The sequence below is a fragment of the Colletes gigas genome, unplaced genomic scaffold (assembly GCF_013123115.1).
Source record: "Colletes gigas isolate AHSC1104 unplaced genomic scaffold, ASM1312311v1 Colletes_gigas_Sc00006, whole genome shotgun sequence".
Lineage (NCBI taxonomy): Eukaryota > Metazoa > Arthropoda > Insecta > Hymenoptera > Colletidae > Colletes > Colletes gigas.
In genome coordinates this window covers 5,156,334-5,179,658 of record NW_025106635.1, presented here as the reverse complement: position 1 = coordinate 5,179,658, position 23,325 = coordinate 5,156,334, and the positions used below count along the sequence as shown (strand labels likewise).

At 43.7% G+C, this 23,325-nt stretch overlaps 1 protein-coding gene across 1 annotated transcript in view; it reads right to left on the bottom strand.

The window, feature by feature from the left end:
- LOC122395813 overlaps nucleotides 1-23,325 on the bottom strand; it is a 141,221-nt gene that overhangs the window by 51,960 nt on the left and 65,936 nt on the right. The window contains exons 2-4 of the mRNA XM_043393690.1: nucleotides 13,627-13,765; nucleotides 12,277-12,341; nucleotides 5,918-6,169 (exon numbers count right to left, since the gene is read on the bottom strand). Of these exons, the coding sequence (XP_043249625.1) occupies nucleotides 5,918-6,169; nucleotides 12,277-12,341; nucleotides 13,627-13,765 (456 nt within the window). The remainder of the gene's footprint in view (nucleotides 1-5,917; nucleotides 6,170-12,276; nucleotides 12,342-13,626; nucleotides 13,766-23,325) is intronic.

Genomic DNA, 23,325 nt, shown 5'->3' with positions numbered 1-23,325 from the left:
GAGCGCTATGGTTTATTCGAGTAACGGTCTATGCGTAATTGCTTTGTACACAGAGTGCCGATGAAATCGCGGTTATTTGTGCGGTGGTAACTGCGAGCCGCAAGGATCGACGAGGAATGTTACCGTATTCCCTCGTTTTAAATAAATTTCGAGGGCTCGTCGAAAAACTCGTTTTTTCTTAAAAACTTTTCGAAACATCGCCGAACAAACCATAGAAATCGCAGCAAAAATAACAGTGTTCGCTGATTTTCTAAAGTTGTAAAGTATAAGTATAGTATAACTAAGAAATCGATTTGCGTGAAAGAATCAGCAAGGTATATTTAAAAAAAAAAAATGTAATTACACTTTCCGAGTAAGTGCTCGAGAAAAGAATCGTACCATAGGATAATGGAGGTCGTTAAAACATTAGAATCTTCCTCGAAAGTTCTAAACTCTCGATTTTTCTATCGCCTATTTATTTATTCATTCAACAAAACTGGAAGCCCCATATTAGTGTAGAAAATTGTACAACACGATAGTCAAAATAAGTTTATAATTTTACACAGTTTTTGGATGATGCAATAGTCTCTGCAAAGAAAGCCAAAGCAGTAGAATAAGAATTCGCGATCAGACAGAGACGACTGGATCTACTGACTATTAATTATCATTGTTATTAAATATTTAAAACTCTTAAGCGGATTATTGGAACTTCTACAGCCCTCTGCAAGTTTCAACTAACAATTATTTAATGTATGTCCATGTAATTATTTAAAAATTTATGTAATCCTCGATTAGCTTCAATAGTTAATTTCCATTTACCAATTTGGTAAAAATCAACATTGAGTAAAATAATTCAGTTGAGACTGAGAGTCCACGATGTAATTATTCGAAAATTTATGTAATCCTTGATTAGAGACAATATTATTATTTAATTATATTATTTATGTAATCTTCTACTAGCTCATTATTTTTTAAATGATTTAAAGGAAAGCTGATCTCCATTTACCAATTTAAAAATCAACATCGAGTAAAATAATTCGGTTGAGATTGAGAGTCCACGATTCGCGAACACTGTCTTCTCGGTACCTTGAAACGCTTACCTGTCGCGATTCAAGGTTACCCGACGCGTTGGTCGTCGACGTCCCCGGGCGTATCGAGCGTCGCGGCGCCGGGCGTCTCGTTCATCGACAAAGTAACTCTCTCGCCCGGGGGCCTCGTCGACGGTGGAAGACGTCGCGTTCGCGCGATTCCCGCGACTATCGCGACGGGATCAAATTCGCCGTGTACGCGACGAACACGAAGAAACGAGGCTGTGGTGGAAGCCGTACCCGCGCGCCGGAATCTGCCACGGCTGACGAGCAAAAGAGCACCCAAGGCTCCGAGGAACGAGCTTTTTTCGTTCGAATCCTCGCAAATTGCTCGCGGCGTCCTCGTCCTCCCGGAGGATCGGGGGATCAGAAAAAGGAAGCCCTGGTACGCGGGGGGAGCCAGGAGGAACGTAGACGAAGGTACCGGGGAGTGGAATACTCGGGGACGCGGATAAAGGACCAAGGGATGGGAAGGGGGGCGGGGGGAGGTCTACGGTGCGAGAAAGAAACGGCAGGAAAAAGAGGTAGCCGACTTTTCCGCGAGATGTGATTTAGATACGCGCCTCTGGGATCTTGGCTTCTGGTTTTCTGGAAAGCCGCGCCGCGTAGACGGTGCACCGGGGGTTGGAAGGTATCTGCGGAGGGGATCCACCGATAACATCGAGCTCTTTACTCCTGGCCTTTCGGGGAGGGGGGTACGTCTCCGGGCGCATCCGGCGCGGCGAACCGATAATTGTTGGTTTCTTCGCGTCGACGGTCGTCCTTTGCGTCGCCCGGACGAATCGCGTCTCTCCAAAGACCACCGGGCGAATCTGGCCACCGTTTTTCACGCGGAAATCTCACCCCCCCCGTTGCCCTTTCCGAACGATCGGCCGCGATCCTCTATTTTTCCATGGCCCGCTGAATGGGGCTTCGTTCCGACTTCAGCGACAGTTTCTCCGCTCGTCTGGTATTTTTTCGAAATTACATTAACTAAATGTTTCAACTCGTGGAAACCTTTTGCAATTATTAAATGTAATATTTACGCGTTTAAATGTCCACCAGAAAGGAACAGAATAAATATAAATATATAATCTTTGGTGCTCCTGACACATTGGCTTTAATTAACTTTTTCGTGCACGGAACTAAACACCCTACTCTAGTCTCTTTTGATAAAAAAAAAAAGGTTAGGCAAACACTCTGGAAATTTTGTTTCAATTCCGACGAAACACCCCCGGACAGCGGCTGGTTTTTGTTCCATTTGCTCTATGAAGTGCAAAAGTTATCGACGTATCCAATTTTTCGATGGATTACAACAAAACCCGGTCGTTGATTCTCTGTTCCAGATTTACCGCGAGTATACATATATATATATATACCCGAATGAAAATAAAAATGAAAAACGCATCCGCTCGTTACAAGTTTATTCGAGGGACTGGATCCGACGGAGTGCTTTTAACAAATTCCGTGACTCGTTTTTCTACGGCGCGGGCGAATATGTCGCGCCGCGACTCAATTCGGTTCGAATTCCGTCGAATTTCGCGTCGAATAACGGCCCCCTCTCTCTCACAAAGGGATTAAACGACGCCGACGCCGCGGAGTTTACGTCTCTCCTTTCCTAAATACGCATTCAATTTAATATCGGGCCGAAGCTATGGCCGAGGCATTCGGTCCCCCGGCAAATCATCGCGCTCAAAGCGCAACGTATAATGCGAGCAATTTCGCGAAATTATATTGCTCACAGTTTAAGCTACCGTGAACAGCTGTCGGCGTACGAATTGCTCGAGCTTTTAGTCTCTTATCAATTTTACCAATTACCGTTTGCTCCAATTTCCACGCTCGATTTCACTTCTTCAACCCTTAACAGGGTCCTCCCCTGTATACCGCCAAAAAATTTGATTCTTTTTTACATTGTCTTAAAGAATATAGTCTTGGAAATATACGTGCAAACGCATATCACTGAACTCCTAAAATTAACGAAGGTATACGTATTGCTATTAATGTATAGTGTAATATAGATTCTACAAAATAAATTGTACAAAAGACAACGGTTGACAAGCTCATATTTTAAGGCACAACGTCAATATTGGGAAAGAAACGAGAAAAAGGGAGAAGCGAATCAATGTTTCTCTGTTTTCCATTGTTTCTTCTCCTTTTTGTATTTTTACATCGATTTGTTCTTCACTCTTCTTTGTACCACGCTGCATTTATAATAGATTACCCTCTGCACCGATGTTTACAATCGATTCCCTTTTATTTCTATTACCTCTCGTTTGAATGCAAAACCTAGGATAAGAGGGAGACTCTTTAACCCCTTGACGTACGATTTAATTCCAAATTATTTTTCGAACACATACTATTTTATTTGGTTCAAATTTGTTCGTACGAGAAATGGTCACGAAAGAGAATTTGTTTTACGAATACCTCGTGAATGTAAAAACGTGTTTAATAATTGTGAAACTTGACATCAAGAGACTCAACCATTTCTATCTCATAAAATCCATCATCTGTCGATTATTCTCTCAAAATATTCAATTTGAAAAAGAAATCGATGGAACAGTAATGAACGACAAAATGATCGTGGAATAAATTCCAGGAACAAAGAGGTACAAGAAGGGAAGTTTCGAACCTGTTTAGGGGAACGCCATAAAGAAGGACCTTGAAAGAAAGTTCGATTCTCAGCACGAAACGTAGAAGAAGCTGCAGGATCTTTAAGCTGGTTGCGTTCCTCTTGCGTTTAAGAGCGAACGATCTCGCCTGGTCGACGAATATTCGTTTAGCTCCTCGATTTTAAAAAGTTTCGGGCGTCGCGTTGCATAATCTCGAGCATCGGATCGATGGAATTTCGCCAGAAGGTCGGAAACTTTTTGGCTCGGCGCCGGACGAGGCGAACCGTGAAACTTCGCTTGTTCGTTCGTCTATTAAGATCGCGTTCCCTTCCGACTGCGAAAAGGGAGAAGCCCTCCGAAAATAGGGAAACTGTTCGCGCCTGGGATTCTATCGACCTCTCCAACCTCTCTCCCCCCTTCGATCCGGGACAGAAGTTTAACGAAGTCGAAATGGAGCAAAATGAGTCGGCGGTTTAGCGATCGGGGATCTTCGTTAGGGCGTGAAAGGGACGATTCTCTGGTCATCGCGACATTTAACCCCGCGATCCTTGAACTCGGACCACCCACGTTCGGGACAAAACGATCCCACAGCCGTAAAAAATCGATCCCCTTTCGCCGAGAATTAAAAATCTTTGCCCCTTAAAACCAACCGTGGGAATTCTACTTTGTTTTTACCGCGTGGTGCGTGTAAAAAATTTAATAACCGGTTATCGAGCTCGATGGAAATCAACTTTTATACGAAATTGGGAGATTCAAATTTAATTCATTGCACTGTAATTAGAATCAAAGATTCGAGCTTGGTCTTTTAGTTAACTACTTCGTTCGCGAGTGCACGTACTCTGAAAACTGGAAAAAGTCTTTAGGGAAATTCGAATTTATTCGACTTTAATTAGAACTAGAAATTTCTTTGACATGCAGGTATGATATAGGTCTCCGCTAGCTTGACGAAATATGTCATATTTTATGAAAATTGTAGTAAGTAAATATTCTACTGACGAATAAAATCGCGACAAAGTGTCCGGTCGACTATATAGGTAACCCAAATTCGGTGCATAAATTTCGCCGTTTCGTTTGATTTATCCGCGAAAGTCGTGCTTTCTGTCTCGTGTGTTTGTTCCGTTCAAATGAAACGTCTGCAAAGGGAGGGTGGTTTTTAGGGGGGGAGCACGGCGTTCAAAACGCGACGTCGAATCGTTAATCTCGAGGTCCCCGGGTCCTTTGGCAGCCATCCTCGGATAAGAGAAACGTGACAGGTTCGACGTAGCGGCGATTTATCTTTTTCCCTGCTCGTCCTTCCGTTTAATTTTCCACCGCAGACATCGTTACCCCCGCGGATCCCTTATCGGATGTGCGTCTAATGGCGCACCTCGGCTACCACCCCGCCGGAAATCGAGCTCTCCCCTGTCCCCGAGTTACGACTAACGAACGCACGGACCGAAAATCACTTCTAATCGCGCTACGCCATCCCCCTCCTGACCCTTTCGACGATTAATCGAGCGCACCGGTTCGAGGAGACTTCGTCCAAAGTTCCGTGTGTCTCTTATCGAATAGTCTCTAAGTTACATATTTCCGAGGGCAATTTAATTTAACTTCTCGCCCATGCATACGTGTCTGGTTCCTTCCTTGGGTAGTCTCAAGGTTGGAGAGACGAATGATCCATTTTGGAAATCCTAATAGGTGCTGGCAGACGTTCCAATTATCTAAAATATCTTGATACCAATCTTTAACCCCTTTCGACGTACGATTTAATTTCAAATCATTTTTCAAACTTGTACTATTTAATTCTGTTTAAATTTGTTTGTTCAAGGAATGATTGTGAAGAAGAATAGATCTAAGTGAAGGGGTTACTTCTCAATTTCCACTATAATCACGCTCGACGCCTTAGAAAGGTCTATCAATGCGTATTAAATGCAATTTCATCCTCTATTTTTTGCTATCTTCTATGTTTATTTTCACATTTACTTTGACGCTACATACACAAAGAAGTTTCAGCAATTTCTACTGATCGTATGACTAGTGTACGATAAAACTGGACCATAAATTATTTATTTAATTGAAAATGAATTTAAATTTGTATAATTACTATGCAAAAATTAAAAACTTTTTTAACATAAAAGAGAAACTTTAAAAAACACAACTTTTTACACATATAATGGAAAAATTAGAAGTACGTTGACTAGTAAAAGAGAAAAAGAAAGACTGGTCGTTTGACCGGTGATGGTATGTTTAGTGTTGAATAGGATAAGTGGTTGGAGTGCTCACCTGCGCTTTCGGAGGCAGGTATGTCCGGGCAGGCCTGGTATCTGAAGAGCAATCTGCTGTCGTCCGTGCAGGTATCCACATTGCTGACGGGCACCGAGCAAGTTCCGTGGCCCCGATTGTACGAGAAGGTCATGGGGCCTCGAAAGGGGCAGGGCACAGGTATCGCCTCCTCCCGGAACATCGAATAGAGCAGGGCATCTCCGGTGATGGACGAGCACAGGGACGCCAGCGAGTTTCTACTGTTACAGTAAGCTGCAAACAACAAACGTTCGAATGAATTCTTTCACCCGTTCTCCATCGTTAAAACAAATTTCCCAAAATAGTTGGGAAACGGTACATTTGATTATTAACTTTGCCCGGCGGCGACCGAGGAGGGCGTATGTCCCTGTCACGCGCAATACACGCGGAGCCACCCCTACGAGCGTTAACTTTCGTCGAACAGCCATAAGTTCTTTCCCCGTTCGGGGCAAGCCTGACAGGAAGTCGGCCCTCGAGGAGGGAAAAGAACGGGGAGGATGCAGGGCCAAGACGATGACGAATCTTCCCTGAGTAGGAAGTTCATAGCGACCAACTTTAACCGAGAATATTCCTCGACGATTTCTTTCTTTCCGGGGGAAAGCGACGGGATGCAAGTTTTCCCGCAGGTGTTGCCTCCGAAGAATCAAAAGGCGATCGACGACCCTCCCCTCCGCGTTCTACGCCCTCGATTTCCCTTCGAAACTCTTTGGTTCGGGGGCCATTCGGTTTACTTTCGCCAAAATTTTATTTTTAACTAAGATCTACTGAGTTATTCAGGTGGTCCATTTTAGGCTCTTTACCCTTTCATTCGGAATCACGGTGGACCCACAATTCAATTTCCCCAGTTTCCAATAATATTCCAAGATGGGCTCGAAGGGACAAGTTTGTTTAAACAATGTTTCCTTCTCACCAAATTGCAATTTTAGTTCGACGAGTGATATAGGAAATTGGCACAGATAAGAATTATGCCCGTCTTTGCATCGAAAGGCGAAATGGAGGTCTCGCGATTTCCGGGGAAGTTCTGAATGCAGCCCCGTGGCCATCGTCGATTTCACGAACCATTTCAATCGATCGTAATCCGTTTAACGCGACGAAGAAAGTCTGAATGGGGCCAGCAATAACAAAAGTCACCCCTTTGATTGGCGTCGTACGATATCACGGGGCAACGGAGGAAAAAATGACGACGCCAGTTGAAAACCATCAAATCGATGCCAACGACCGTTTCATTGTCCTGGCCTCTTTGCTTCCGTCGTTGGTCCTCGAGATCGTTCGCGTTTAGTTTTTACTGCAGTTCCCGACGACTTCACGATCCATCTTCACGACCTTATCAAATGTTTACATCTCCCACGACTCGTGTTTCGATACAATACGTTCTATCATCCGACAAGATCGACAGCTATCCGCGAAAGATTCGAAAATTTCCTAAATTTTCATCGTTTCGATCTCGTTTTGGTAACAATTAATGAGAATATTGTTCCTGGGAGATTACGATATCGAGCATTAACTTGCTATTTACATTTTTATGGTCGAACGGTACACATGTGGCCCGACCTACTAAATATTGTTTAATGCTCCTCCCAAGTACGCGTTTAACCATTATTACTCTTCTTGTTGCGTCCTGCTATCTGTTTCCAATTCCCCAACCGCTCTCTGTTTCCTCCTTTTCTGCATTTTCTGCATTATTATTGGCTCTGGTTTAAACTGTTTATTAACGTTCGGTGTATTCAATATGGAAAAAGAAGAAGAGCTTTTTCGAGTTCTCGCGCGCCAAGCGCTCCAGAAATTATTCAAACGAGCGGATATTTATTTACACGGGACAAAGGACCGTTGGCGGGAAGAACGAATGTAATTTTTAAAACGCGGAAATGGAGGAAGCGCAATGCCGTGTCTTCCACCTGTTTCCAAAGTTTCGCCCGTCGGTGCGCTCATTTATTTATTTATTCCCGCGTGGATGCCCGACTTCGTGTCACCCTTTACCATCCACTACCGGCGACTTTTCAAATTTTCATCGTCATTTATACGTTATTACGATTGACCTTTCTTTCCTCCCTGTCAGACGACGAACAAAATTCCCTTTCGACATAATTAATTCGCCCTCTCGTCCACGTTTCGCTGATTAATTGAGCCGCTGCTATTAATTAAAAGGGGCCAGGTTAACGAATTCGCTTCTTCCTACTGTACATTTATCATAAAATATTTTCGATGGACAATATTAGACTTTTGACGTGTCAATCTCGAAGTTTCGAGTCATCGTAAGCTATCAATTATGCCAAACACCGTTTCTATCTTTGCGTAGCGACAGTCTGTGGCCACTTTTGGGCGACAGAGAGCGTGTACTGGCGAATCGACGCGATAAAACGAAAAGAATGTAGGGGGGTTGATCGTTTCCCGACGGCCTTGAGCGGCCCAATTAATTTTGATCCGATTACGGTCCATACAACGTGCAGAAAGTACGGAAAACGTCAAATTGTTTAACATGTAATCCCCTCAATCGAGAAACAGTTTTAATCAGTAGAAATGGCCCCCGTAAAGCGATTTATAAATTGGTATTTACACAAATTTCAGACAGCCTCCAATTATTTAAGCAGCCATTACGTGCCTCCAATTACATCAGAGATAAAACACGTTTAAACTAATCAACATCGGTCATAATAGAGCAACGTGCACGCAATGGTCGAGTCGAACCATTTTACCTGATTATTTTGCAAATCACACAACAATACACACATAGCGAACAATTATGATTAATTCTGATACGCAAACTATTTTCGTTCTCCGCGGTTCAGCGATTTCGAACCTTCGTTTCTGGTAGAAATTATGCAAAGTGTTATGGAGTAGCGTACGATGGTTTGTTCCAAAGCTGGGGGAAACGTCGAAATCAGAAAAAAAGAAGAAAAAATGCAATACCGTGTTCCGAAACAGACTTATCTCGCGCGATAAACACGCTCGCCGCCGGCCAATTAAATTTAAAACGCGCTTTCTGCTCGCGACGGTAATTCCGCCGCCTTAAACTTTCCGACGAACGCCCGCGCAGCGCTGGTCGTCGTTCGTCGGGGGTTTTCTTTCGCGGACAACTCGCCACGCTTTATTTTACCTGCGTCGACTAATGAGGAGAACCGCGGGAAGGGACTGCGAGTTGACATTTTTAACGAACGTGGAGAACGTCGTGGGCGAAATTGGGGCGCGAAGAACTCGTCCAGGCGTCCGTTTCGCGGATCCATATCTGGTAAAAATAACTCGCGAGACCGGAGGATCTTTTTCCAGATTTTATTTATTTTCACGAAACCGTACCTTGTACTCGACAACGACGATGCATGCGAGTTTTAATTGCAATCGCGGGAGATTTCTGGGTCTGATCGAGGGTTAGGTTTACCAGTTTATAGATATGTGTCTTTCTTGGTGTCATTTTTGGTGTAATTTTTTATTATAATAGTGGAATGAAAAGGTGGTTAAATCGCCCACGAAATCGAGGATGGTTTCCTTACACGAAAACTTACTTCATTCTCGACACGACGGATACGCCACTTTCTAATAGGATCATTGTTCGACGATAATTTTCTGAATCACTGAATTGGGAGAAGGGAACCAATCGAGTGGTCTGTAGGATCGACTTAACCCCTTCAGACTCCATTGTTGGCAAAACAGAGCTATCGAAAAACCGAGGATTAAAATCTTAAAAAATCTCGATCGTCTCGGGAATCTGTGCCACGTGTTCGTATTCCACATTCGCGTTCTACTCTTCGGAAACTTCTCTTGTACTCTGGTAATTTCCCTCATCGATTATTGCGATACCGTAACGGTGCTTGCCATTTCCCCTCGCGTGCAACGTGTTCAAAATAGTTGTCTTCGGTGCATATACAATGGTGTAAATTAGATCTCTTCTTTGAAAAGTCTAAGATCAACGCTTCTTTTCTTATCTCTATTAAATATTGATATCCATCTATCTATTCATCGTATGCACGTTCGAGACTATTTTAAAATGAAACAACGAACGAGAAGATCACGGTCTCCAGAAGATCTTTGGGTCGCTAATGGACGAACGTCGCCTTGGTGGAATCGAATTTTGTTCCAAATATATATTCCTAGCAACGAGTGCATCGTAGTCATCGAGCAGGTCCGCATTTCCATTCATTTGGTCGCCCGGAGCATGACGAGCCTTTTCCCCCGATTCGCTGTCACCGACCGTCCGCTTCTTCCCCCATTTTCCACAGAAACGACCCACATTTTCCCGCACGCTGACGGTCCGAATGCAGCCTGCAGGCGACGGTATCTGCGGTGTGACACTATGCAGATTAAAATCCGATAAAAGAGAGGAACCGTAGGATGGAGAAAGAGGCAGCGAGAGAGGGACCCGAGGGACTTTGACAAATCGTCGAAAAATGCGGACGCGAGACAGGAGGGGGCGGTACCAGAGGTCGGTGTCCCTCTTTTTCACCGTGTATATGTCGATATCCACCCTCTGCTTTCCTCTTCGGGCTTGGCTCGAGTGCCAAACTCCACCTGCCTGACGTTGTTGCTCTCCCTTCGACTCCGTTAGCCCCTCTACAGGCCGTTTCACCTTTGGACACGCTCGTCTTCTCGTCCCTAACCCTTCTCGAGAACACGGGAATCGCGACTTTGATGGCTTCGAACATCCAGCTCGAAACAACCCCTATCGAATATCTTCGAAACTCGCATCGTTCTCCACTCGTATCGCTTCCATATTATAAATTTAAAGACTGGAAAACCTGTTTCTTAGTACGACACGATGTTAAATACTTCGTTTGAAAGACCCTGTACGCGTGCACGCGCTTTTCACTCGCACCGAACCAATTTTTTTTTATACGGGATCCATATTTATCACCCCATCTAGCCGCGACTGGTTTCCCCCTCCACGCGGAACGCGTCACTTACGACCACAGTTGGAAGATCAAAGTGTCGTTAGCAGGTTTGGGGTGGAAAAAACAGGCTCGTATCGTCTATGAACTACGTCACGGGCGAATAAAATTGTCGCGAAACTTCGTTGCGCGATCCCGCAGGGGTGAAAGCGCTCTTCCCGGGGAAAAGACGCGTTTCAAAGCGAACCAGTTACTTTCCAGATTCAACGATCTTTACGAAAACACAAGGGTTAGAACGGGAGGGAAAAATTTTGATATTTTTCTTTCACTGATACATTTAACCCCTCGATATACAAGTTCCTGATGTCAAGTTTACACAATCGTGAGGCTACTCACTGGTCATCTAGTCTTGTGTATTAAAATCAACACATTTTTGCACTCACAAGGTGTTTGTAAATCTATTGTTTTTCGTGGCCATTCCTTGTACGAATAAATTTAAATAAAATTGAATAGTTTGAACAATTATTTGGAATTAAATTGTACGTCAAGGGGTTAATCTTGTATTACATGAATGTCGCGTATCTTTGGGGTTTGTTTGCTGTCTAAAATATGGAGAACATATCTCAACAACTTCTGAGTTCAAGATACAGAATTTACACCGTAAAGAAAGCCTAGATAAAGAAGACTTTGACTTTGAGAATCAATGAACTTTCTCCAAAGGTGTCTATGATTGCAAAGGGCGGAATTTCACAGCCAACGAACGAAAATTCGCGGTGTCTCGTAATTTTCAATTTCTTTGGTAATTGTCCGTATGGTCGGGCGTATCGCGTGGGCGGCAACGGGGTACGTGCTAATGCAAAACAAAGTGCTCGAATGGCTACAGATAATTCGAGGTACCGCGAAACGGAGCCCGGAGGCACCACGGCAGCGGGTGAACCGAAGCCGCGCAATAATCTGCAACGATCTACACGACGATCCTCGATAAATATCCGGAACGAGAACCATTATCACGTTCCAGAAACTTCGCTATCCATTCTGTTGTCGGTGTATTAACGAGGCACGAGGCTGATTGCACGATAGAATCCGGCAAAGTGCTCTCGATTTCTTTTCCACTGTAAACGAGGCACCCGCGGACCCCCCACCCCTGTTTCAGAATTAGCAGAACCCATTGCCTCCTGGCGTCCTTCTTCTTCGTCCCCCCCTCCCCCCGCCGTTTGCACAACGAACGAAAGTCGTTAAGTTCTTCCCCGAGAATTATTCCGGGGTAGCTGCCGTCGTGGTCCCGTCGTACCCCCTTCTTCTCGTCATCTTCGAGCTTTTAATTACCGATCGGCATTCTAATTAATGAATGGATTTCCCCGGGCCAAACCGTGAGGGGGAATCGTTATCGATCGGACGAAACAACGACGATTAGGAGGTCGACGACGACGATGACGCAAAGGGGGGAAAAAAAAAAGAAAAAAAAAGGAACGGGGTGGAACAACGACGGCATCTGCCCGGACGTTCCAACGGAATTGTACTTACTTTCTTTGTACTGGAGAACGTTCGAGTGCTTCTCGTGAATGACGACGCAACGGTAGCAGGATTTTCTGGAACAGAAAACGGAAAACGGTGGGTTTCTTTTATTCAGCCCTTTCATTCGATATCGCTCGACGGAATTAGAACCGGTTTCCCCCGTGGCTCCGGCGTTCCTTTTCCCTCCCACCGGTTGTGTTCCCGGCAACGTTGATCGTCAGGCGACGACGCGGATTAACGGATGGCCAGTCGTCCGGACGAGATAAGCTACGGCCAGCGAAATGTTCGCGATAACGTATCGATCGATCGACGGAATCCCTCGTGATGCTGGGCAAATGTAAACCGGAGACGAAAATATTTTTCTAAATCGAGCGTACGAAAAATCAGATGAAATACACCGCGCTGAGAAATGAATATTATTCGTCTGAGTTGAAGAATAAATAAAGTATCGGGAATTCCACCTCGGTCGTCCGTGTCGCGCGTAGCACCTTATTCCGGGGGTGCAACTTCCGTCTTCTTTTTCTATCTCGCTAGTCGACGTATCGATCGGACGTTTTGCAGGCGAGACCCGATAGAAATCTCCACGAAAACTTCGACCGACTCGTGTGACACGAGCATTACGCGGCGAAACGACGCTCCTCCTTTTCCTTCTCTCGCGTGTGCTTCCTACGGAGCCACCCCCGTAACAAACCCCGCTTTTAATCCCCTCTAGCCTCCGGGACAAACTTACTCCCGGTCGTATCGCCTCGAATCCCGACGCAGCCTCCACCTTCACTCCCCGAGCTTCTACCCCTTGGTGGTCTTTGATTTCTTATTTAACAATTTTGCAATTTTTATGTTCCCGAGCCTCCCAAATTAGCGGGGAGCCACGAGTCTTTGGACGATGGAATTTTCTTAATTTTTAATTTATTTGAACAATGGTCGATAGTGGAGACCATTTCATTTTATTGCTCGAGTGTCCATTGTACACCATTTTAACGAAAGAGAAATGTTAGAATAGTAAACAATTTCTAGTCGAACCACGTATGATATTGTAAACTCCACAATTGTCGAAATTAAATATTGCAAATCGGAGCTAATAGGGTTTAAAAATAGAAGCGATCGGAGCAACGACCGTTCTTGGAAGAGTGTAAAATTATAACATAGCAAGAGGCTTGAGTATTTCATCGAGTGAGAATTCAAAAGGGAATGGATGCCTCTTGGATATTAAATTTAGAAAAAATGCCAAACCGAATCCGAGAATTATTAATTTATTAGTACAGAGCTAGATCTTTCATTACTCATGAAAGGGTTATTTTCGCTACTATTTGAAGTAGCAAAAGGATTCTTTTAGGACATCTTGCAAAAATGTGTACTTACTGGTTCACCAGAAGGAACTTGTCGCCTTCGTTGTGCAAGCACCTGCCCTTGCCAGACAGCTCGTTCTTGGAGATGACGATGGGGTGTGTGACCCCGCTCTGGAACCAGGTACCCTCCCATTTCGGTGGAAACGAGCATTCTGAAACAACAGATACGATCGAGTTAGCCTAAACTACCATCTCGAGGTACCATCGTGCTTATCGTACCCTTTGGAATCTCACAAAATTTCGTAGACCCTCCAAAAACTGAATTTGTGAAACATCTACACAGTCAACCCCTGTAGAACATTTCGTTGTAACAGCTCTAATAAAAAGAAAAATACCAGATTTATTCGTTGCTATTTTCTTTGACCTATTCACCACAGATTACCTATCCTTTAAATAAATAAATATTGCTCAGTTCTCTATGTTTTACCGTTGAAAAGTATTCCGTGATCCAGGCGTTTCTTTCGAAGAGCGTCTCGAAGACAAGACGTAATATTCTCGACGAAGTAATTCGGGACAAATCGCGGCGGGGCACGAAGACAAAGGGGTTCGGGATCCGTGGCGAGGCTAAGGGTTGAACGGGAGGGCGCATAACCATGGCGCCGAGATGGGAATTCCCGGGACGGGATAATCCCGGGGGCGAAGCGAATTTCCGAAAACTACTGCTGTAGCGCGGAAGGGATACATCCAGCCGAGTTATCGACGATAATCGAAACCCGGGGACGTCCCTCGTGTCTCGTTCCTTTCTCTCGTTCGAACTTCACCCGGGGCCTGCCTTTCCACCGGCTGCGTTTTCCAAAATTCCCGTTACAACGACCAAACACATCTTAAATAACAGTCATAGTGCATGGGAATTAATACAACTGTCTTTCGTTTGGTTCCATGATAATGAAGTTTACTTCAAGTGAAAAAATCGTGTTATTTTATAGAAAATCTAGAGATATCTTACTATGAAAAGTGGCCTTGCAACCCCTATTCCCTGAGAGTCGATATCGAGAATAATAACACAGACTTTCGTTTGGTTCCTTGTCAATGAAGTTTACTCACAGCACAAGTGAAAAAAGTGGTGTTATTTTACAGAAAATCTAGAGATATCTTACTATGAAAAGTGGCCTTGCAACCCCTATTCTCTGACAGTAGATATCGAGAATAATAACCCACTGTCTTTCGTTTAATTCCCTGGCAATGAAGTTTACTCACAGTACAAGTGAAGAAATTGCGTTATTTTACAGAAAATCTAGAGATATCTTAATATGAAAAGTGGCCTTGCAACGCCTATTCTCTGACAGTAGATATCGAGAATAATAACCCACTGTCTTTCGTTTAATTCCCTGGCAATGAAGTTTACTCACAGTACAAGTGAAGAAATTGCGTTATTTTATAGAAAATCTAGAGATATCTTACTATGAAAGGTGGCCATGCAACCCCTATTTCCCGAGACTCGATATCGAGAATAAAAGCGTGAAAGAATCTACGCGAGAGGATCTTAATTTCGATAACGGGTATCGAGGACAAAAGTCTCGGTCTCCGGATGGACGCCAAAGCATAATATAATATTATATCTGTACGAGCTATAGAACGGCATCGAGAAAGACGGGTCGAGTCTTATCGAGAAGTTGTCCGTACGGGCAGATACGTACTGTGTCCCATTTATTGTGGCCTCCCCTTTTGTTTCCTGTTGTTCTATTACGCTGCGTTGACCTATTGATACTCTGCCCCTCTGTGATCCTGCATAATAGCTAATTGTGTCGCGTCTCACTGTTTCAATTCTATTCTCCGGCGAGACAAAGAATCGGTCCCATCTGATTGGCGAGATCGAACCTGGGGATTTTTCGTTCGACGGATACCGGGAGTGGAAATATCCGCGAGAACGGACGAGTTTCGGGTTAAATTTCGTACGATTTTTTTACGAATCGACATCTCCTCGAGAGTGAGCCGTTAATTAGATTAGAACGAGGGCGGAGGAGGAAAAATATTGTTCCACCGGGGGTGGGGTATCGTGCTCTCCCGCGGGAGCAAAGCGTACCAATACCGACGTTCCCCGGGCGAGTCTTTAAGTAAAAGCTTCGTAAATAAAGACTGTTGTTGTCGTTCGGTTGGACGGCACCGTCGAGCTGTTGATTCATCTAATTGTGGCAATCGTTTTCGCGTCTACGCGAGAACAGAGACAGGTTGTCGCCTCCGAAGAGAAAATAATCGAGTTGGATTCGTCTTTGACGGCTCGTCCCAGGATTTTTTCGCGAACCGTCCATAGAACAGATGTCTCTCGTTTTAAGGCCAAGCGAAGAAAGAAAAAAAAAATTTCCCCCGGGGGGGAAGAACCCCGGAGGGGCTCGCGGAATAATAAAGCGCCAAGAAAGCTTTTTAAGCGTTCCTCGCACTGCTCATCGCCGGGGGGATACTGATATTGACGCCTGTCATTTTCCAAAGTTCTCCCTGCGTCGAGAGAACGACACTTTCGGCTCGAGTCTCTTCAAAGATAGGCAGAGTTTCGAGTAAATAATATAAAGGTATCGATTTATAGAATTCTCCACGAATCTCAAATTAAAATGTTCCACAGTCTGCGTGAAATGTTAAAGCTTCTTTAAAATCGAAATTTAAAATTCAACTTTAAATTTAAAAAAAAAGGGGATCTCACGACGGAGTTACTTCAGCGCCAGAGGGTTTCTTCCCCGAGACGGAATTAAAGCCGCGGAGAGAAACGACCGTTTCCCCGTTCAGACGCACGCAACATGGACGATATTTACGCGCGATCGCGGGGCCTTATCGTTAACAGCATCAGAAACGGCGGGTAGCTCGAGGAGATTCGATTTCGCGGAACACAATCGTTTTTTCCCCTCCCCTCCACGGAAATAAATAAATGCGGATGACGGTGGATCCGGACACCCACCACTCGCCACCGATTTCCTATTTTCTCCCGAATTATAAAGTGTCACGTTTGCAAAGTCCTCGAATTTATTTTACCATAATTAGGTACTTCCACACTGTGTTGCGAGCTAGCAGACTTTGGCCACTGTCACGTGTGCGTGATCTACTGTATCAGCCACCATTTCATCATACATTCAACTTATTTGTTGAGGTTACACTTATAATTCCTTGTAATGATATTCCTAGCATCTTCGTGTATCTCACTTTGGTCTACAATATCAGTGGTGACGAACAACGGCCATTAAAGTGTTAACTGAATAATCTACGAAGTTTGGAAAGGCTGTGTTATTCGAGAAAGAGTCCTTTTACTACAGAGGACCCCCTGATGGAGGATCCAGTCGGAGAATTTGAATCGTAATGCCCAAAGGTTGCATTCGATGTCAGATAGTTGAAAGAATGGGAATTCGATGGAACAAACGTCGGGATAGAAAAAAGATTCGAGCAAATAACGATAAGCTCGATAAGCTCGCAGCCGAAGAAATTGAAAAGCGCGGCTGATTGAAGATTCCGTTATCAGCCAGCACGGAAATGGCCAGGCCCCGGAAGTCGGGGGGGAGGGGGGGAAATAAGCAGAGGGAAACAACCGCGGTGTGTTTTGTATTTCATCGACGGGGGGCGGCTTAATATCAATAAATTCAGCCCGTATCTTTTAACGACACTTTATCAGCGGGTCGCGCGTGCCTCTGTATGAAGCCTGGCTACCAGTTACCGAGTTAATGAAATAAGTTTTACGTGAAAGATGGGATCCGGAGATTCAGCCCGTTTGCTGTTACCCGATCGAACGACCAACGGAATCCATCAAGCCTCGACGCGTTTTATAATTGCGGGGGAACTTCGTTGGCTAAATAATTCTGCCTATATTTGTACCTACAAATAGGTTTCCTAAAGAAATAATCCTCTCCACTACATCGAAACATAAAACATTTAACAGAGGAAATTGCAGTTCACAGAGTCTGCAATTTTCATTAATTTTTCGAGGATTCCAGGTGGCTGGTTGGAAATTTTTATTTTAACTCTATTACAGGGGTTCCGTGTTAATATTAAAAAACGATAGACAATTATTGGTCATGCGTGCCTCCGCGAATTAATTAACAAACCGAACAACGTACCCGAAAATGTTTATCATTGTCGGAGCATCGGTGCACGCCCGATCGGGAAATTTCATGCATAAAAGCAAGTTTCACTCAATTTAACAAATAAAAATTCAACGCAATAAATAATCGACGTAATCGAACGGCGGCGCGGGGCTCTTTCGAATAATTGTTTTTTAATGGAAATCCGAACGGGTCTACGTTTTCCGCGTTACCCTCTGAATTTTTCAGGATATTTCATATCCTTTCTTTATTTATTGTCGTCGTAAATACCCGATCAATTTTTTCCTGGACTTTTACTTTAAAATCGTGACTCGCGAAACTTCTGCAGCGGATTCTGCTTTTTTATTAGATGCATTGTACAATGGAGGATCGAATAAATATGATATTTATCGGAATTCAAGCTCAGACTCGAAACGTTCGATGATCAATTTAATGATATTATTATATAAGCATAGTTTAACCAATGTGACGGCTATGGAAGATTCTCCGGCTGTTTTAGTGGCGCTGGAGAACGAATGGGGTGTCGATTCGCGAAAATCCAACGACGTTATTTTTCGTTAACCGAACGACTCTACGGGTCCGGGGATTTGAGAAGCTCGAAATTACGCTGAGTTTATTCTCACGGACGAGTCATTACTTTCCTGCGACCTCCTTACCAGCGTATCCGACTTCCTCCGCTCCATTCACAGACCGAATAACGATCCCCAGGTGGCTGTACGTCTTCCCGGAAATGGACCGCGTTCTTCAATTGGACAATGATAATAAGGATAATAGCGACAGGAATAATAACGACAATGATTAGAAAAGTCGCGGCCAGACACCACGAAAACCGAATTTTCTCGCCATCGAGATCACCAGAAAAATTAAAAATACATCGTATATTTATTTTTTTAATCCCCCGACGCAAAGCAATTCCGCTTCGATTTATTTGGAAAAACTGCGTCTTATCCCGAGAGAAAATGATCCTTTGGTCAGACAAATTGAAACGAGTTCAAACAAACACAAACAAGCTCGAACGAATCGACGTCTCGTCTGAAAACACTCGACAAGATTTGCTTTCCTGAACGGCGACTTCGGAAATCAATTAAGCCAAAAACATTCTGATTAATTCGTACAAACATGGGAAAATTAAAAAAAAACACCGTATAAAGTAACGCACGCCGTATGGTTCGAATAAAATAATATTTTCGGTAGCGAGCGACGGTTTCGGTAAATAAAATATTTTTAGCTCGATAATCCGACGCGTGAAATGAAATATTTTAACTTCTCGTTTCGAATACGTGTTTTAAATATTTCTTGACAACGAGAATAATTTAAAACATTCGGCGGCCCGGGCGGTGGTAATATTTTATATTCGTGCATCATTTAAACGTTGCGATAATTCCAATTTTGCGATATTACCGTTGTCATCTGTTTCCAGGAATGGTTTGACTCTTTCCTTTGTACGGCTGCTTATAAAAATTGTACTGTTAACGAAATAACAATGGCAGTGAAGAAAAAAAGAAACTGTAACAAATGGATTCGTAATGAAATAGACTATTCGGCTGGTTCGAAATGGTGTTTCAGCCAGGTTACAAAGTGCCCAACATCCCCCAGTTCTTAAATCGTTCGCGCAAATATCGCCGCGAGCATCGAAGCAATCAAACTTCATTTCCAGCCCATATTATTTCGCGGCAATTCCATTTCGAGATGAAATAAAATCCGACCGGAATGTTCGCGGGGCTTCCGGCACCCGGACGAATTAATTTCGCTTCGCTCGACTTTCGATCGATTCCGCGAAATTAAGTCCGCGGTACAGACGGACACCGTCGGCGAGATTTCAATTTTACCGTGGACGCGACGTCCTTCTTAGACGGAAGACTGCACCAGGAATAATTACACGAGACTGGAGGCAAACGAGAACTGAAAAACAATAAGACGAACATTCTGTTTTGGTTTTATTCGCTCCAAAACATGATCCACCGGAATCAACGATCAGAGTAACCCTCTGCGTACTTTGAATACGAATTCCGAAGTCTAAAAATTGAATAAAATGTTTGAGATATTTCTATTAGAAACTCCATTCAAGAATCCATTGTAAACTGATTTTATTAGTGTACGATTTAAATTGCCTTGATACTAAGATTGATCGAGGAAGGCATCGCTGATAATTTGTTTCAGACGTGCCAAGCTGTTTTCGTTAAACAAACCAATGAAAATAATTTAGCGAACGGGGCAACGCGCGGCGCGATATCCACGCGATTTTCCGCGGGCCCGGAAAATGGAGCAGCGATGGTCGAAGATTGATCGGACGGCCGGAAGAGAAACGAGCGCACGTGGCCACGGAAGATCGCGTGTCGTCGTCTTAATCAAGAAATTTCGGGGGCCGTCCACGTGACCCACCCCTGCGTACAACTAGAAACAGGGTGTATTTTGTCGTGGGCCATTTCTGGGGTAAATTACAGCCACGCAGAAGTCGTTACGCCTGCTTGAATACCGGTGAAATGGATTGTACCGGGGATAAAGAATGAAAAATAGTCACCGTCGTTCTATCGCGTGCGTTGTCCGACGATTTTCTGCGAGAAAGAAAGGGGAAAATTTCGTTTTTCGTTAACGCCTGTACTAACGCGATTGTAGGAATTATGGGTTAAGGAACAACTTTTCGAACATTCTTAGAATTTCTACATATTCTTCGCCAAAATACGCGTAGTTTGCTTTTAGAAACATTAAAACCCTCCAATCCGTTCGGGAGTTATGATTTTTTAAAGATACGCTTGAAATTTCAGTAGAATCAATCAACGTATGGTCAGACATCAGATTTTCGGTAAGGAATTTTTTTCTCGAAACTGCGTAGGATTTCGGGGATATGTCTATTCACCAAAACTGATTGTAACGGACCCCCCTAGCTAAAAATAATTTTTTTGGAATGATTTGAAAATTTTTTTTTTCGCTGAAAAGTTTCACACCTACTCGAATTTTTCTCTCGAAAGTAGGATTTCGGGGGTATGTATATTCACCAAAAATGACTGCAATTGACCCCCGCAACCGATAATAATTTTTTCAGAACAATTTGAAAATTTTTATGAAATTTCAGTGGAATCAATCAACGGTATGGTCAGACATTCTATTTTTGATAAGGAATTTTTTTCTCGAAACTGCGTAGGATTTCGGGGGTATGTCTGTTCACCAAAAACGATTGTAAGTAACCCCCCTAGCTAAAAATAATTTTTTTAGAACGATTTGAAATATTTTTTTTTCGCCGAGAAATTTCAATATCTACCCTGTCGATTTTTCTTAAGAATTTGTGTTCGATTTTTAAGATCTACTCGTATAGCTCGTCTGTGGCACTACTGTCAGAAAGGACGTTTTATCTTCAGCGTCTTGTCTGAAAGTTTTGAAAAAAATGAATTTTTCTTTTCCCATTTTCTTCAAAAGATTCTTCTTCGTGGTGGAATTCTCAGAGAATAATCGAGTTTCAGCTGCCCCCGACTGACATACCGTGACAGTCGCCGTGTATACTGCTCAGCTTCGAACATTGGCCGAGGCAATCCACGGAAAGTGCCCTAAACGCGGTCGTATTTGTCTCCTCCGTGACAACGCGCATCCCCGTGCCGCGAAGATGACTCGTCATTTCGACACTGAGCTGGGGAAGTTGTGCTTTACTTGACCTTGCCCCATCGGACTTCTTTCGACCGTTCGAGCACCATTTTTCTCGAGAAGAAGTTCGTCGATCAGTCTTCACTCGAGGCTGAGGTCTCCAGAAACTTTTCCCCTCGAACGACGTAAGTAAATACAATGTAACCACTTTGTCTCGTTGGTCTCTTGGGAAATATACATACAGATGACCCAACAACCCTTTGAAACTATTTAATTCCCGCCTGAGCCCTTCTTCATAGAGCAAGCGTAAAGGCAAGCTTGTATTTATATACAAAATTGGACACTTCGTGCAAACGCGCGAGAGGCTGCTGGTAAACAGCTATTATTAAACCTAACCTCATAGCAGTAACTATTGTAAAGCACGACGCTTTCGACTTGGAAAACCTGGAACAAGAGACATTCTTCGGGCTTAAATAGGCCATAACGTTAACTCCGCCCGGTCCTAGAACACGAAACCACCCCCTAAGAAACTTAGGGGCTGGTACATTGTCACCCACGCGAGCTTTGAAGTTAGTTCTAGATTCTAGAAGGCAGTAAGAGAATTCTGCGAAGCAGCTTCTCTTAAATAGACATTGTTCTAATACAAATCCTGCTGAATCCGTTTGCCGGATTGTCCACAGTTTTTACTCGTTACTGGGTCAAATGAAACAAAATAATAAAGAGTTCGATGTACAATTCAAACTATAATGCATCCCCACTGCCTGCAGAAAGTATCGTTGAATCTTTTCAGTCCTTTTTAACCCAAAGGTCAGCGTATTTCCTTAGACAAACTTGGTTCGGGATATTCAAAGACGCATTTAAAGTCCGGCCACCCTGACGAGGGCTCGCCTCGTTTGGTCGATAAATTGTTTTCAATATCGCGGGGGCGAGAACGGCATTATCGGGCTCCATCGCGCGAGCAATTATCAGCGGCAACATCGTTAGTCCGCAAGTTCGAGATCACAATGGAGCCTCATCGCGTCCCGCGGGAGACTCGAGGAGGGGCTGCGTCGAACTGAATAGCGCAGATCGAATCGCCAGATAGTATACAATCTCGCGGATGAATTCCTGTTTGTGGAAGGTATGACGGGCCCGACTTGCTGCACTCCAGATGGAAATCGAACCGACGGCAGAAATTTAACGCGCTCCGTTGCCTCGATGCTACACCCGACTATTAAGGGACCGAAAGTAACGAAACCTGCTCCAGAAAACATGCTCGAGGGCTTCGGGAGACGCTTCGATCCCCGTATCGTTGAATATTCAACCCCCGCAGATATTACCGTCTCCTGTCCACAAATGATATTCCGAACCAGTCGTTTAAATAATTTCAACCGTCAAATCTCCATCGACGTTTCGATACGGAAAATTAAATTAACTGCTCGCGGAATCCTCATTTCGACGCAGCCTCGATTCATGAACTGTACGAAATTAGACTCGAGATGTTTGGTACAAATTATTTGTAGAAGTAAAGGTTTGTATAAAGGTTTGTGAGCTTCGTGATCCTTAGAATCGATTTTGGAGGGTTGAGAGTTGATGATGGAACATTCATGGACTGTACGAAATTAGACTCAGGAAGCTTGAAACAAATTATTTGTAGTCTTGAGAACTAAAGGTTTACATAAAGGTTTGTGAACTTCGTGACCCTTAGAATCGATTTTTAAAGGTTGAAAGTTGATGGTGGAACATTCATGGACTGTACGAAATTAGACTTGGGATGTTTGAAACAAATTATTTGTAGTCTTGAGAACTAAAGGTTTGTATAAAGATTTGTGAACTTCGTGACCCTTAGAATCGATTTTGAAGGGTTGAAAGTTCATGATGGAACATTCATGGACTGTACGAAATTAGACTCAGGAAGCTTGAAACAAATTATTTATAGTCTTGAGAACTAGAGGTTTGTATCGTGAATTTCGTGATCCCTAGAATCGATTTTGAAGGGTTGAAAGTTGATGATGGAACATTCATGGACTGTGCGAAATTAGACTCAGGAAGCTTAAAACAAATTATTTATAGTCTTGAGAACTAAAGGGTTGTATAAAGGTTTGTGAGCTTCGTGACCCTTAGAATCGATTTTGAAG